Source organism: Paramormyrops kingsleyae, chromosome 1 (genome assembly GCF_048594095.1).
Source record: "Paramormyrops kingsleyae isolate MSU_618 chromosome 1, PKINGS_0.4, whole genome shotgun sequence".
Taxonomy (NCBI): domain Eukaryota; kingdom Metazoa; phylum Chordata; class Actinopteri; order Osteoglossiformes; family Mormyridae; genus Paramormyrops; species Paramormyrops kingsleyae.
Genome location: NC_132797.1, coordinates 63,610,005 through 63,626,152, shown reverse-complemented (window position 1 = coordinate 63,626,152; position 16,148 = coordinate 63,610,005). Strand labels below are relative to the sequence as shown.

Below are 16,148 nucleotides of genomic sequence, written 5' to 3'. Positions count from 1 at the left end.
ATAACCGGATACCAGACGGTGGCGAGCAGTGTGGCAGAGCTCAGGGGCTTGTCTTTCTGGTGGCTGCAAGGCGCTCAGGAGGAGGGTAAGGCCAGGTTCACAGAGAAGCAGAACTGGGGGAGGGGCAGGGAAACAATGCTGCAGCTCCCACTGTCGCTGATGGCATACACTGTCTCTGACAGTAATGATGCAGCAGCTGGGGAAACTTTGCCATGGTAACTAGCAGCTGGCTGGGGGTGGGGGTGGGGGGGGTCATTTGCACTTGGGTTCTGGGGGATTCCATGCAGCAGAGAGTCAAGGGAACGGGAGCAGGAAATGGTCAACATGCCAACCAGAAGAGAGCAGTAATACATCACACCCAACCTCCACCAATCACTGACTGTTATCCTGTGCAGAAATTAAAAATTACCAAGACCAACAACCTCCGTGGCCTTTGAGTTCTCATTTCACAAGAAACAAACAGTTTTCCAACAGGGAGCCGAATTTAAACATTTTAATGCCCAGACTAACAGACAGGCTACGCTTTACTCTAAAAAGAGAGGTGAGCTGCTAACAGGCAGCCAGAGTTATGAGGACGACTATTGGCTAAGTGGAAATACAGTGATGTATATCGATCACCTATCTGGGGAAATTAAGCAATAGACACCCTGTGACCTGAGCGTCATGTGAACAACACACACAGAGCACACCTTAATACACAGCTAGCTCACATGCAACCTGCCATCAGTGGAACCTCCTTCTGATCGATAAAGGGTGTATGAGAGCTCAATGCGATCGGTTTACAGCATCTGCCAGACCATAAATGTACTGCCACAGTCCAGACACTGCACCCAAACATTACGCTGCTAGGAGATTCAGGGCTTAGCGTAGTAATCTCCAAATGTGTTCACAGCAAGGGAGTCGGACCCAATCTTTTCCGGCTTCCTTAGGAAACTTTTAGCATAGCTTGAGGCACAAGGTCACCCCATTGCATGAAAGGGATGAAACTCATTCATTCACAGATATAGGAGCATCTCCTGCTGGTCACAGATCCACATTGGACATACCTTGCTCCGAGATGGACTGCATGCAGACTTCCCCATTGACTGCAGATGCAGCAGTCTGTTCCCTGGAGTGATGGTGGCCATGCGTCTGGATCTGGTGTTGGTGGTGTTGCTGCAGGTGGGGATTGGAGTGAGCCAGCGACAGGTGGCTCCCTGATGGGCTCAGAAGACGGCTGCCTAGAGCTCGTGGCCCACAGCCCGCCATCGCTGAACCCTGGACCTGGCTAGGCAGCCCCGGTAACGGACCCTGGAGACCGTGGGCCCGCCCATGCATAGGCCTGCCGTCCATGCCAGTGCAGAGCTGCCCTTCTCCGGTGGCGTGGAGCCGCAGCGGTATCTGAGGGCCCTGCAGGCTGGGTTCCCCAAAGTGCAGCTGGCCTGCCACACTGTTCCCGGCACTCAGGGAGCTCTGGCAGCTCATGGACTGGAGTAGCTGTGCCATGGAGGTGCCTGGGTGAAGGCCAGCGTGCCGTGCCACCTTTCTGGCATGCTCTGGGGGCCCCATGGGGGCTGTGGGCTCTGCCTCGGGCTGCTTGCGCTTCCTCAACGAATCCTTCTGCTGGGCCATGAGCTTGTCCCGCAGCGCAGCTCGGCCACTCTGACCCTCGCTGGCGGCTGCTGCTGTGACGCTCGGTGGGAACGCTTGGGGCAAGGGACCGTGACTGTCCGCGCTTGCTGGGCGAACCCCGTTAGCGCCGCTGCCGACTCCGCCCGTCAGTTTGTTTTGATTGGCTAGCTGTGCTTTGGCTGCTGCTGACAGGAGGCTGCTGGCTGGGAAGGAGGCGGCGTTATGATTGAGGAGCTGGTTGAAGGGCATGCCCAGCAGCCCGGGGTGGGTTTTCTGGGGCATGCCGCTGCCTGAGGCTGGCGGGAACAAAGCACCATGCTGACTGCTGAGGGCGCTATTCATGCCCACTGGCATCTGCTCCTTGTATAGGTGGTGCGTATCGGGCTTTGTGGAGGGACTAGAAGGCATGGAAGGCCGTGGTGAACCCATGGAGGACCTGGGGGATCTGGGAGGGGCTTTAAAGCCACCGCAGGTTGCTTGGGCGCCCCCTGGTGGCAAGGTGAAGCTCCCATGTTCAGAGGAGGAGGAGGAGGAGCGAGACCTCTGGGGTGAGGCCTCTACTCGACACATGGTGGAGGGCGCCAAGTGTACCGGTGAGGTGACTGGGGGAGAGGACACCGATGTTGGGGCAGCATGCTGAAGTCTTGGCGGGTGTCCGCCATGGCTGACAGGTGCGGGCTTGACCGTCGGCAAGGGGAGGTTGCTCGGCAACGGAACAATGGCCGGGGGGATGTTTACATTCATCACTGGTACCTGAGAGTGGACACTGGGTTGGAAGCCAGGTGGATTCATCACCAAGGGGCCCTGGGTGAGTGGTTTGCTAGGTATGGGGTCCAGGATGCCAAGGGGGTCCTTCTCGGAGGTTACCTGCTTCTTCTGCAGGACACAGGGTGGGGGTGGCAAGGGTGGCAGGGGATGTGGTGGCGGCGGCTTGTGGTGAAATCCGGTGCGGGAGGCATCCATGCCCGGGGCAAAGCTGCATGGGGGCTTCTTCATGATGGGGCTTTTAGCAGCGAGGGTGGGAGAGAGGGGCACGCTAGCTCTTCCTGCCATGACGCACGATGGCTGAGAGACAGGGGAGCCATGGAGCAGAGCGTTAGGCGTGGCTCTGACAAAGGCGTCTGGGCTCCCCAGAGGGTCAGTCCTGGGGGATGGGGAGCCATCGCCATAGACTAACGAGCCTGAGGACCCGGGACTCAGCAAGCCGCCGTGCACGGCACGGTACGGGGACCTTCGGTCCTGCTCACCGCTGCCCAGCCTCAGCCGGGGCCGCCCGGCGAATGGGTCAGTCTGCGTTGCCATGCCCAAGTCCTGCTGGTATGGCCGCTGTCCCGGAATTAGGGACTTGAAGGGGTTCTGGCAGTCAGCAGCCAGGGAGTTGGGCGGCCTGTCGTGAAGTTTGCTTCTTATTGCTCGGGGAGTCGACGAGCGAGTGACAGCTGGCAGCGTGGTGTCTGTGGCAGAAACAGCAACGGTGTAACACTCATTTATGCACATTACACTGCATCATTCTGACTACCACAGTCCTTGGAATAAATGAAGAGACCCAAGTTCAAGTGGGCATGATGGACACTGCTTTCTGTGAGACCATCCGAAGCAGACTAATAACTAACAAGTTACTGAGGGCAGCCAGAGCCTCTGAGCCGCCAAACCTTCACTCCAGACCCCCAGCTCAAAAAAAAAATGGTATTCATTTAAATGGCTGAAATCAGAATCGTGGCTAAGGTTGTACTAACCTGTGACCCCCCTCGGACTGTGCAGAACCGATCCGAGAGAGGGATTCGGAGTCTCCATGCTCTTGTGCAGTGTTGCCACGGCGATGATCTTCCTCTTGTGGATGCAGAGTTTGGTGACGTCTTCATCAACCTTCGCATCCTCCGCCGTCCTCTGCCTGACGGCTGCTCTGGGATCAAAGTTGAACACCTGGAAGTGGTGGAAGTTTGCGTTTCTGTACCGCCCAATGGTAGCATGTCTAAAACCTGCCAAGAACCACGCTTTGATGATCTGGCTTGATAATGCAGCCCGGCTCGAGCTGGCTCTGACTCACCTTGGGCAGGATGAGGGGACATTCCAGGCCACACTTGCAGGTGCCATCAGTCAGCAGGTAAGTCCTTACCTGCTCCAGGCAAGAAAGCATGGAGCCACTGGGACTAAGGAAGTCAGAGGGAATCAGAGGGAAGGAGTTACAAATAGACACTGTCAAGGCATATGAACGAGCACCTGCATGATGTCGCAACCCAGAGGCTAGAAAGGGTATCGCAGCTCACATTTTGCTGCTCAATTTGCTGGGTGGCAACATCATTCATCTAAACGATGCTTTGCTGGCTTATGAGGCCCCAAATGACTAAGGTGCGATGCAAGAGGGTGGGAATAAAGATAGTGACAGCAAGTAGACCGGGCACTCTGGTGGAATTGCCCGGGGGGGGGGGATAAAGGCTCAGCATCAAAGCATCACCAGATCCATTATTGTGCCAAGGGGGGGTGGGGAGGACTCCAACTGCGCAGTGTCAGGCTGTAGCCGTGGAAACGACGACGCCAGATTATCAATCTACTCATACAGGCACATCACAAGTCTCACTGTCACCTGAAACGCTACTTCAAATATGCTTTACAGGACGTTGGGAACATTTCTCAATCTCCACCATGATGGCCATTTCTGGATTCTGCCGTGTTGGGAACCTTCTGTGTTTCAGGTTGTGTCACTTATGAACCTGCCCATCAGGCGCTGGGTGGGAAAGCAGGCAGTTGACCTAATGCATCACCACCATGTGCCAGCCACCAGGTTTGCAAACACCTCCTCCACCACCTCGTTAAGGATGACATTACCTGACCTCAACACAGCAGACCATGAAACCGGTGCCCGTAACATTTCTGTTTTGTAAATCGTAATATTTCATGTCCATTTATACAGCTGATAAACCTGCCCAATTAAAAAGTCTGACGTCAGGCCCATCTCTCTCACTGCTGCAAACTTGCAAAGAGAGGAGGCCACATTGAAAACGGCACATTAATTCATCGACTCACAGAGTTTGCTCCCCCTCCACTGAGAAGGGCTGCCACCCCCTCTAAGTTGTCACCTGTCTAGTGCCCTGTGATTCTTGCAATAAGCCTCAGGCTCACCATGACCCTGCACCGGATGAGCAGTTATGGAAATAAATGTCCGGGTTGATGCACATGACTCAGCCCTTACCTTATGTACACCACTCTGCCAGGCCCCGCCTCCCGGCGCCAACCAATGGGCACCTGCACGGCGAAGGGCGGTCCTTCCCGGTCCGCTCCATAACGCTCTTTTCCTCCATTCATGGTACAGGTTCCTTGGGAGATATCACACGTCCACGAGTGTCCACAGGCTACCTGCCATCCTGGGTCATTGGAAGAGGGGCGGGAGGCCGTGCGCCACAACCTGGCACTCAGAACCGTCTGCTACGGAATCGGAGGTGGGTGAAGGGGAAGGGGTGAGGAGGCACGGGCCGGGTCCAGGCCTCGGCTCTCCTTCAAGCTCTGACGAGAATCTCCATCATGGTGTTGGTGTCACTGGGAGGGGGAGGGACCTGAGCTGAGGTTGGAGGGCACAGTGGGACAGTGGTTTGGGCCCTACATAGAGCAGGTCAGGGAGGCAGCCCTTTGCACAAGCGCATGGCTTATACTTCCGTGGGTAGGGTTGGGGGGGTGGGGTTAGGGGACCCTTCCCGTCACAGGGGAGGGCGGTGCCCAAGGGGGCAAGGCTGCTCTCGACTGGCTCTGAGCATGCTCATCTCTAATGATGCAAGTACATCCCGGTGACTGCCGGTGTCCTGCCTGCGGTGCCTCTCATCGCCGGCGGATAGTCAGTTCAGCTGTGTGATGAGCCGTCCCACATCTCCTCTCATGGTCGACCTGGGGACCAAGAAAGGATGGCGTGAGACCTTCAGAGGGTAAGCATGTTCTGAGAAACAAAGAAGTGTGCACAGTGCACCCCTGTCTATTCAGGAGAGGAAAAAGCACCCTTAGAAAACAGCAGTATCTGAAGTAAGCATCTTTTAAATGGGGTAAATTACTAAGCATTTACAGGTGCGATGACACAGATTTGGAAACACCACCACTTTTAAACCCATGCCTGATACAGGAATTTCATCAGGAGGAAAATAATTAAGCTATAAAATAAGTATCATGCCATCTCTGTCCCCGATGAACCTTCAGAGCGGATGCATTTCGCAGTCAGAACACCGGCAGGAGACAGACCGGGCAGAAAACAGGTCTGGCTGCACCCGTGCCCAGCTAGGCATGACGAAGCTTAGGGAATCAAAGCAGGGGCGGCACTCAGGCTTGGGGATGGAGATGGCCCCCAACTCCATCTCTGTTTAATGCCAGAGACACGGACCTGGAGCAGCTGAGGCATACTTAAAAGCTGAGAGCCAACGAAGGAGGTGGGTGAGTCACAGTGATGTCGACCCAAACCGACACGGAAGGGGATTCCTCTCAAAGCTAATTATAGCCGCAACAGCCTCTTCCCCTCTCACAGGTAACAGTGAGATTAACAGCAGTATTTTTAAAAAAAATGAATTAAAAAAAAATCCCACCTTTAGGGTGAATCACATTACATGTGATAAACTATCATGGTGGGGGTGGGGGGGGGGGGATGAATAAATAAAAATATTCCTGCTCTTTTGATCAGCAACTCATTCTGTGGAAGGCAGTAATAAAGGTGAGGGGGAGATAGGGGTGACCTCATCATAATGTGCCACTGAGGAGTCCGATTAAAAAAAAAACAACAGGATGAGCAGACAGGAGGGGTGACTGTGGGTATGACTGAGCTCCGCTGCGGCACGTGAGGAAGAAGAACCGCTCAGTGTGGGAGCTCTCTGACACAGGGGTCCCAGCCTGCGACAGTCAGCCCTTTCATTCACCGGCTGACCCCAGCCCATATCCATTCAGAGTTCTTTTTAAATTGGATTTAATGCAATTACAGGGTGCGATGCGCAAGCTCGCTCTCGACTGGCTCTGAGCATGCTCATCTCAAATGATGCGAGTACATCCCTGTGATGCGCAAGCTCGCATCGCACCGTGTGACGCTTTCCGCCATCGCCGTCCATCAGGCGAGCAGCCCACGGCCCAAGCAGGGAGGAGGAGCCCGGGTGTCACATTACATCACGGACGCTCTCGCCAAGCATGAATCACGCTCACAAAGTGCATTTCCTGTCGCCAGTGACTAATGCTGGGCCTCACGTGCACAAAAAAACCCTGAAAATTAGATTGAACGTGAGCAGAGACACAGAGATGGCCCTTCCAGGCACTCAGTACAGGCCAGACATTTGCCTGAAGCGAGGAAGTCTCCTCTTTCCCTTCGAGGCAAAGACAAACCTGCCAAAATGCTGGCTTTATCTTAAACTGCATAGATCCTGTAGTGTAACACTTAATAGCAATATTATGTTTACATTATAATTTATTATTAAATTAAGTTTAATGTTAGTAACAGAGAAGCACCAGGGAAGCAGACGTTTCTGACAGACAGGCAGGCCCCATTAATGCCGAGCGGATGCATCAAATGCAGGACACACACCGTGGTCACACCACCTTCCAGGAAAGAGGAACAAAAATGTAGGTCAGACCACCTTTCTGGCCTGGTATGACTGCAAGGGGTGACCAGCAAAAGGCAGCACCCTCTGTGTGTGTGTGTGTGTGTGTGTGTGTGTGTGTGTGTGTGTGTGTGTATTTGCGTGCGTTTTAGTAACTATCCATTCTCACAGAAAGGAATAATTTGCAAATAGCATTACTGCGTCCTGGTGGAATACTGATGAGACCAAAAATGTTGCAAATCATTAAAGCCTAACCATAACCCCTTGAATACATTTCCCCATATCCATGGAACACCTTCAATTCGATTCCAGGTCTCTATAAAAAGCCTATTAATCAAACAAATGTCAACAAAATGTTTTGTAAAGCCCTCCATACAGACAACTCGCAGTACACACTTTTCAATAACAATGCACACATTCCTCTTACTGCAACTCATGTACAGTGAGAGCAGTAAAATGTTCGCCATCCAAGCCACAATCTCACAACATACATTAAAGTAATTGTCGTCTGCGACAGGACTGCTATATTCATTCACTGAAAATGAAACAGATCACTGGGAGAAAAAAAAAATTTAAACCCCCACAGAAGCTGCACTAAACAATGATACATGGGACTACATTAAAAACTATGGCGGGTCACCACGTAACCTAAGCCAATATCCAATTCCTGAATAATTGATTTTTTTTTTAATACAAATTAACCTTCGGCAGAACTGAAATTAAAGAGGCCCACAATAATCTGCGAGGAAAGACCGCGTGCTATTTGAACTCAATATTCTTGACCGTCAATAAATAACCTGGAATGTTTACGGCCCGGGGGCCGTCCTTAGTGGATTATGCTCATATGAGCCCTGCACCATGCTCCGTTTAAATAAAACCGGCACAACACTGGTTTGGGGGGGGGGAGGGGGGGATGTGGTAGATGACAGCCTCTGAATGAGCCATGCCCACCCGCAGACCCCCTTTGGTTTTATTGCCACCGATTGCCACCGATACCAAGCCTTTCCTATTTGTCAGAAGTGATGCAGCAGTCAATGGCTCAGGTCTGTGTAACACTTGAGTCGAACCGCAGAACGTTTCTTTCAACTCATGGCAATGTGTTAGCTGGCCACAATAAGGCAGGAGAGAGACGGGGGTTTCAGGCAACAGTTTGATTGACGGTTCCTGATGCCAAAGCAGGTCAACACCATACCATAGAGAAAGGCAGTTACCAGGAAAGAGGTTTTAAATGTCATAAATTAACCATAGGCTTCATTCCGAATTTGCTCCCAGTGTAGAGAATTTAACTGCCAAACAGATATGCATCACAGTAGCCTGATTTGTTGGCGTGCAGCTCATGCCAGATCCAGCAATGCAGCGCATGGCTCAGTGTGAACCGAACACGTTTTAAGCATGGAGTCAGAACAAGGACCACTATCCAAACATGAAGTAGAAGAGGAAATGTTAAATCCCAATTTCTTTAACAGCCAGCCTGCATCAGGAGGTGAAACTGCACTAACAGAAGTGTTAGATTTTATTTTTAACCAAGAGCTGTTTTGTTTTTAGCAGTTCTGCTTGATGTTAGAGGTTCTTTTGAATATGTGACCATATGTTCTATCAACCGGAGTTCTATCATCTCATCACCTTTCAGCCTTCTTCATCAGGAGGCTGACCAAGACTCCCTGGGTACATCTTTATCAGTCTTAACAAACCTCTAAGTGTCTCTGAAGGCTATATCACCAATCCTGAAAAAAGAACCAGAAGATAAAAAGGAGGTCCTGTTTGTCTGTCCACATGACCAGGACAGCAGGCCCCGAGATAAACATCACCCACCGCAGCCTCAGACAGACATCATACCCCCTTGGGCCCCGTACTCTGCCTGTTATGAGAAGGAGAGATATAATTTAAATGTGACTCAGAGGGAACGGTTCGGTTTGATGCCCTCTGTGACATTTCCTGCTCCTGGCTTAACAACATGAAACGCAGAAGCTGACACGTCAAGGAAGCAGATAAGTTACAGTTGACCTGCACCAAATTCTGACGACACCCAAGGAAAATCAATAAAGGCGCTGGGGTCTTTATGTGTGTGTGCTGCTGCATTAACAGAAGGCTGATTCTCAGTGAATTAAAGGACAGCCATCACCACTGGCCGATTCCATCTTTGTGCAGTGCTCTGGAACACTGAGTTACTTGCTGGAGACCCTCCAATATATTATATATATGAACATATGCGTGCGTGTGCACACACACACCTGCACACATGCATACACTCTACTCCAAAGCATCCTCTTCAGACCCCCGTTAAAGTCACATCGCAAAGAAATTCATGTTTTAAACAATAATACTCACATTAGTTTGAGAAACTTATTAGGCCTAGTTACCACAAGTTGCCAGGAAACAAGTGACTACTGAGCAGTCAACAGGTGTCTCTAATCCTCCCGAAAAAAGTAATCAGGTTTAACTCGCAAAGCCACCAGAGAGTGGGGCTCAGTAGGACCAGGCTTGGTGACAACTGGCCTGAATGACATCATCCACGCCTCTCCTCAATGCAAATGCACCCAAGGCGTCAGGTTTCTGGAAGGCATCCAGCCAAACAAAGGGAGCTTAGTCCGTGAGGGGTGCACCTCAGCACCCCACACACCGAATGGGAAGCCTCACCGCTGAAATAATCCCGTCTCCCTGGGCGCCGGACCCCAAGCTGGAGCTCTCTGGGCCCGTAACACATGGCACCACCCAATCAGATCACCGGATTGTGCGATGGCTAATTCAGCCCACCGACAATGGCGGCCACATTAACAGTCTGCCCAGGGAGAGGTGACCATGCCGGCAGCTGAAGAACAGACATCTGAAGGGTCTTTTAAAGCCGCCCCCCGTGCCCCCGCCTTGGCTACAGCCACCAAGGATCTGGGAAGAGGCGTCTGAAAGGAGCCCACTGAGGCCAAGCCTTCTCACTCCTCAGGCTGCTTCCAGGGGCCAATTAGGCGTCGCTTCTGTTTTCTGAAAGAGAGAGGCTGAGGGGCTGCATCCAAGCACCCCCCGGGCATGAAGCTCACTCTGGCTGAAGGGCAAAGCGGTGGGGAGCGGCGGCACTATGGAGAGGCCACACCCCCACCTCGGGCCCACAACATTCGCCTGACCATGCTGCGGGCCGTGAGTGCCGGAGGGGAGTCTGACTGTAGGGACCTGTTGCAGGCACATCTAAGAGACTCCGGCCTGACGGGAAGCAAGCACGCTGATCTCAGCCTCCGGTGCTGACTCATTACAGGATCATCTGATGGGGTGGGCTGATCATACTGTGGGGGGAGGGGGGTTGTATCTGAATGGCCAAAGCGCCGCTCTTCCAATTCGGGCCTTCCTTGTACTGCAGCTGAGAGGCCAAACCACAAAACGCTGCCCAGGAAGAGAGGACAGGATGGTGGGCATTCGCTGTATTCCTAAACATAAGATTCAGTTGCAAAACCAGGCCTCAGACTCCCTGGTGTTACTCAGCACACCTCCTTCATAAATAAGGAGACCAAAAGCCTTTCAGACCTCCCCAGGCTCCCAATACTTCAGTTCATGGGTGCCGAGTAGCTTAACCGAGGCTGCAAACACTTTATATCGCTACAAAATGAAATTATATTCAGCCATCACTGGTGAGACATGAGGTATGTTTTCATGGACACAGGGAGAACGTCAAGATGTAAGAACACTTAAAAATGCTACTGAAATCACTGCAAGGGGGGCAAAATGAAACATTTGTGCTTCATGGGCTCAGCCATTAATGGCAGTGCATGTAACATTAGCTGGACTGGTTACTAGCTAAGTACTCCTGTCAATGTTACAGGCTAACTGGCTGAAACAGCATTTAATATTAGCAGGAGTAGTTAGACAGCTAAGACAGCCTGTAATATAGGCAAGACTAGTTAGCTAAATAAGACAGCCTGTAAAATTAATAGGAGTGGTTAACTAGCTAAGGCATCCTGCACATTAGCAGGAGACGTTATCCAACTAAGACAGCATATAACAATAGTCTGAATAGTTATAGCTAAAACATCAGTAGGCAACTATGCCCCATTTGTCCGCCAGCAAATATTAATCTTCAGTGAAAGGACACGGACACACACACACAGACACAGGGACACACACACACACACACACAGACACACACACACTTCATTCGTTGATGAATTCCAGCCAAAGGTTGTCTTCTGCCTCTTGTTTAAATATTCGAATAGGATGCAAGTTAACCAGTTAAACCGGATGCAACCTGGTATCAGACTGAACAAATGCTGCAGCAAGCAGGGTGAGTTGAAGGGAACCGGACGGGTTGGTGAGGTCATGTGACACTGCACCACAAGCCAGCCTGCTGCCGGTGCAGATCATAGCACCAGGCCACACTTCAGGGCTGTTTGGGGGATGCCACGTGGGAATAGGACACCTGAAAGCCAGAACATGAACAAAGATGGAATACTCAGACACTCCAAGACCCTGTACAAATGCACCAGATGATGGACTAGCCAACTTCCCTGTCTTGGTGTGATCACAGTTACACACCTAGAAGAGCAGCAGTACCTGGCAATCAAGAACCCTTAAAAGGGCCACAGTAAGACGACTTGGAATCTGCGGCCCAGAGAATGACATTAACAGAGCAAAGCCTAAGAGCGTTTTTGTTGGCTTTATGGAGGAGCAGTTAAACTTTGAGACGTACGGCTGGGCCGACTTGTTAAACAAGAGTATTTCTTTCCAAAGGAATCCAGTTCGTCTTCTGCTCATAAAGGCTACTATGAAAAAACATATAAGACTTGAAGAACAAGTAAAAGTGGAGGTGACTACCATTCTGAAGAGCATGTGGAAGAATGACCAGTTGAAGCTTTGCTGGACCCGATCAGTGATTTCAGTCTTGAGTAGAGAGCCTGACTGGGGTGGGGAAGCTGGGTCATTCTCCAGTTGGCAGTCCCACTCAGTATGATTGGGTTTTGAACAGCTCTCCAGCACAATGAAAACAGAGTGTAAAAAAGCAGATCAACACATTTCTATGGTATGAAGCGGGGGGGGGGGGGGGACATAAAAAGATTTCAACACTGCACAAGCAGCAGACATCAGCAGATGATGATCCCCAACCTGGGTGGCAATCTTTGAACTCTAACATTTCACTCGTGTTTTTCCTGGTATAGGGTTGAATGGAGGACAGCCAATCGTAAAATGAGCAAAAGAATTCACAGACATTCACTTTTTCCCCTCCCAGCCTGTCCTTAAATTGCTCCAACGGCAGTAAAACCGTGCAGGGAAACAAGACAGCAAGTGAACAGAAGCACAGCAGGGTATCAGAGCATGGCTCATGCCATACATGCAGGGGGGAAGACTCATGCATATACAAATTTGTTTCTGGAATACCAAATCACACTGCCAATATATAGAGAATTCCGCTATCTCCAATAAAAAGCTTTATCTTAGTGAATTCAGCCCTAGAGCTATTGGAACAGATATAAAATGAAATTGTACTGCTCCAACAATTCAAGGGGTTGTTTTTTTTAGAAAGGATATAACTAATCACTGATTATAAAACATTTCACTTTGCTGACCATTCCTCCCAAATTTCAAAGAATGTGAAATATTTTCTCCATTAATTAAGGATGTTAAGCCTCGTACGTGGCAGAGACATGTGCACTTACCAATAACATTTGTTCATTAGGCAAGACAGTTTGCTTAAGAAAGCCATGTTTATCTAGACTGTAATTCTGCAATTATACAACTTTTTAATAGGCCTTAAATTACATTTTAAACAGATTGAATTTCCATTAATTTCTATACCAAGCAAGGCATATTTTCATATCAATTTCATTCTTTATGTTTGCTGTGCCCAAAGAACATGGTTGCAGACCTGGTTCTGTCAGACACACATCTTCATGGGTGCAATGCAACTGACAATATCATGTCCCATTGTGGGCACTGCTTTGTCCTATGGTACAACAACCTCTGCTGATCAGCCTGGTCAGGACTGCTCAGTTGCAACTCTTTGCCAATTGATCCCAGACAGCACCAAAAGTGGCTCAGTCATCGCGTGCTACCCCCTGAATGAGATGGAGATTCGACGATCGAGAGGAGACACACCAGATGGTACAGGTGTGCAGGGAGGTCCTATGCAGCTTTGAAGCACTTGGAGTGCATACTGTGTCACGTGACGGTGGCCAGTGCCTTCTGCTGAGTACTAGGAAACAAAGTCAGCATACTTCAAATCGGCATGATGTTTTATAAAAGTGCAGCAGTATATGCCTGAAAGAGAACAAAGGCAGCGGAGACTGATACAGCAAATATAAGGGCATTTAGGAAAATTTAAAAAAAGGTTCTAGTACAATGGAAGAACAGCGTCCTGGGATGGCTCCATTTCTGAGCCCTTACGACAGCCTGTTTCTGAGAGGGTAAGCCATCAATCCATAAAAAAAGTTCTTCCACCTTCACGGTCAGGCTGTTAGTTCTGTTCTTCCTGCAGATGGATGTTGTTAAAGACTCTAAGTACCCTCAAAAGTGCACTAGGCCTTCAGGAGGCCCATACTAGACCTATGGCATCAGATCCCACAATAACTCAGTTTTGGCCTAACCTTGCCTTCTTTGAAAAGAGTCAGCATAGCTTACCAAAAGACGATCGTGGAAAAATTTTACCCATCCAGAAACTCAACGGACACACATAAGTCAAAGTGTGGATGGGAATTTATTCTGGGGACAGGGTGTCCTTGAAGCCATGTGATAATTTTCCTACAATATTACAAAATCAAACAAGCTCCCAAGTTATTCTGTAATCAGTCAGATATTTCACACACACAATGATGCAAAAACATGCTAGCACAAAGAAATTTCTGCCTTAGGACTTAAGATTTGTTCATGATTCAACCCGACCTAAAAAAGAGCCTGGCTGACAAGAGATCACATACTCAAATACAAACTTCCGCAAAAACTTAAGAGATGAGTGTGAAATGGAAGATAAACTGAAGTACCTCCTCTCTAATTTGCACCACACCCTCTAAGATTCTGTTAGGGAGTACTTCACAGCACCTGTTCAGCATATCTATTTCCAAGGACAGCATGTGTACAGGCCTGACCAAAGCCTTAGCCTTATGCAGTGCTGACGTTAGCTTCAGACAGCTTAACTACTGAACAAATACCCCAGGGCAAATGTTCTTAGCCCGCCAGAAGGTGGACAGACCTCTGAAGGTTCCTCACCTTTACATACAACTTCAACACTCAACTTTGGCACAAATCCTCTCAGAATCCTGTTTGGTATAGTGCTATAGTCAAGGGCATTGTTTTAATTCCAGACCGTCCTGTTCTCATTCAAAGTATCCGGTGGACTGTCTGCTCTGCTTTAAGAAACCAGAACATGTTTACTATAAAGGCCCACCAAGCTGGAAGAATCACATGCAGAAGAAATGAGTTTAGCGTCAGGTGTGAAACCACTTAAAAGAAAATGTTGTGCAACCACACTGGTTGTTGGTGTTACTGTTAACATCTTAGTACCACAAGACTGAACTAACCACTGTCACAGAACTAAATGAGCTACATCTCAATCTTAATAGGCTTCTTATGGACAGTTGTAGGCAAAAATAACCAAAGCAGACATCCCGCATAGAACACGTTAAGACCGGCTTTGTCAACCGTGGATATGACGAGGCAGAAACTCAGCGCTGAAGGGACACAAGATATTATGGCTTTTAACGAGAGTATTTTTCTTTAATCCAAAAACTGAAAACAACTGAGAATAATATACTGCTTCAATTTGTTTCTGTAGCAAAAACAATTACTAGACTCGTAAAACTGAGCCGGTGGGGGCAGCAACCATGGAAGATGTGCAAAGTAAAAGCACTGACGAACACACACACAAACATATATATGACTAGAAAATGAAATCCTGGAATAGCACATCGCCTCAGAAAGAAGCAGTATAATGGACAGTCGTTCTCTGGTCACAGAGATGGTGTTCAATTTATCAAATCCAGAGCTGGTGGTACCCTGCGACTCCCAGCAAGAAATCCAAACTGCCAAACGCAGTCTACACCATAGCGGGGCCAACCTACGTAAAACGGCATTATGTAAATACACACACACACACACACACACAATTACATTTCTTATATATTTATTTAAGTAATTGTGGGCCAGAGGTCTTGCAGGAACATTATCACAGCTCTACCAAGCAACTAATAATGCTATCTGAACTATTTAATTCCTTAAATTAACCCCAATGTTGAAAAACGTTGTGTTAACTAGCAGAAAAGTGCATTAAAGTGAAGCAAAGTGCCGGTGTGCACCGTGTGACCGTCGACTGTCTACGCAGCAACCCGTCAGTCTTCACCACCAGCGACGGCGGCCGGGGCAGCTCTGTGCATCCCGACCCTTGCCTTGCTATTACACGGCCACCCACACGCACTCAGGCGCACAAACACACATTTAACAGCGGCCGTCCCCGCCTCAGTCCGACGCGGTCCGGATAAATAAAACACATCTAGAGGTTCATACTGCCAGCTAGCCAGCTAGCCTCCGACGCTAACAAGGAGAAAAGGCTCCCGGAATGACTAGGAACTAAACGCGAGTTTACCTACCTCCGGTGCCCCCCATAGCAAAGCACGGCCCAGCAGGGTGAACGTAGCCAAGTTTTTATAATTTTAATTTTATTTCTGTGTACTGTATAAGCGGAGGTCCCCGTTGCCGTGAAAACCTCCTCCTCCAAGCAGGGCCGAGGAAGAGGGGAGCAGCAAGCTGCGCTACGAAGGAGCCGTAGACACAGAAAAATAAGCCTTTTCTGGATCCTTCTCCCCTTTAATATCTGACTTTCTCCGCGGATCTCCCCATTTTCCCCGTCCCCTTCAAGCTCCTTTGGAAGTAAGGGCGGCGACGCGGCAGTTCCGAGCAGGTTAAAATTCGGTTTCGGTCCCTTTAAAAGTAAAAATAAAACGCTTCCCCCATCAGCTGCTGCCGCCGATGCTTCTCTGGGCTTGTTGGGATAGACAGATGGGAGCTTCTCATCGC

At 49.6% G+C, this 16,148-nt stretch overlaps 1 protein-coding gene across 5 annotated transcripts in view; it reads right to left on the bottom strand.

Annotated features, from left to right (window-relative positions):
• Positions 1-16,148, bottom strand: part of LOC111849459 (methyl-CpG-binding domain protein 5) — a 24,140-nt gene extending 7,992 nt beyond the window's left edge. For 4 of the 5 annotated variants that reach the window (XR_002839527.2, XM_023822332.2, XM_023822335.2 and 1 more), the window contains exons 1-5: positions 15,722-16,148; positions 4,802-5,487; positions 3,659-3,761; positions 3,348-3,534; positions 1,047-3,065 (exon numbers count right to left, since the gene is read on the bottom strand). Coding sequence is in view for 4 of the 5 variants with exons in the window: in XM_023822332.2 (XP_023678100.1) it covers positions 1,047-3,065; positions 3,348-3,534; positions 3,659-3,761; positions 4,802-4,914 (2,422 nt within the window). In the remaining variant the exon portion in view is untranslated. Of the gene's footprint in view, positions 1-1,046; positions 3,066-3,347; positions 3,535-3,658; positions 3,762-4,801; positions 5,488-11,960; positions 12,120-15,721 lie in introns of those variants that run through there. The other variant, XM_023822333.2, reaches the window with a different exon arrangement.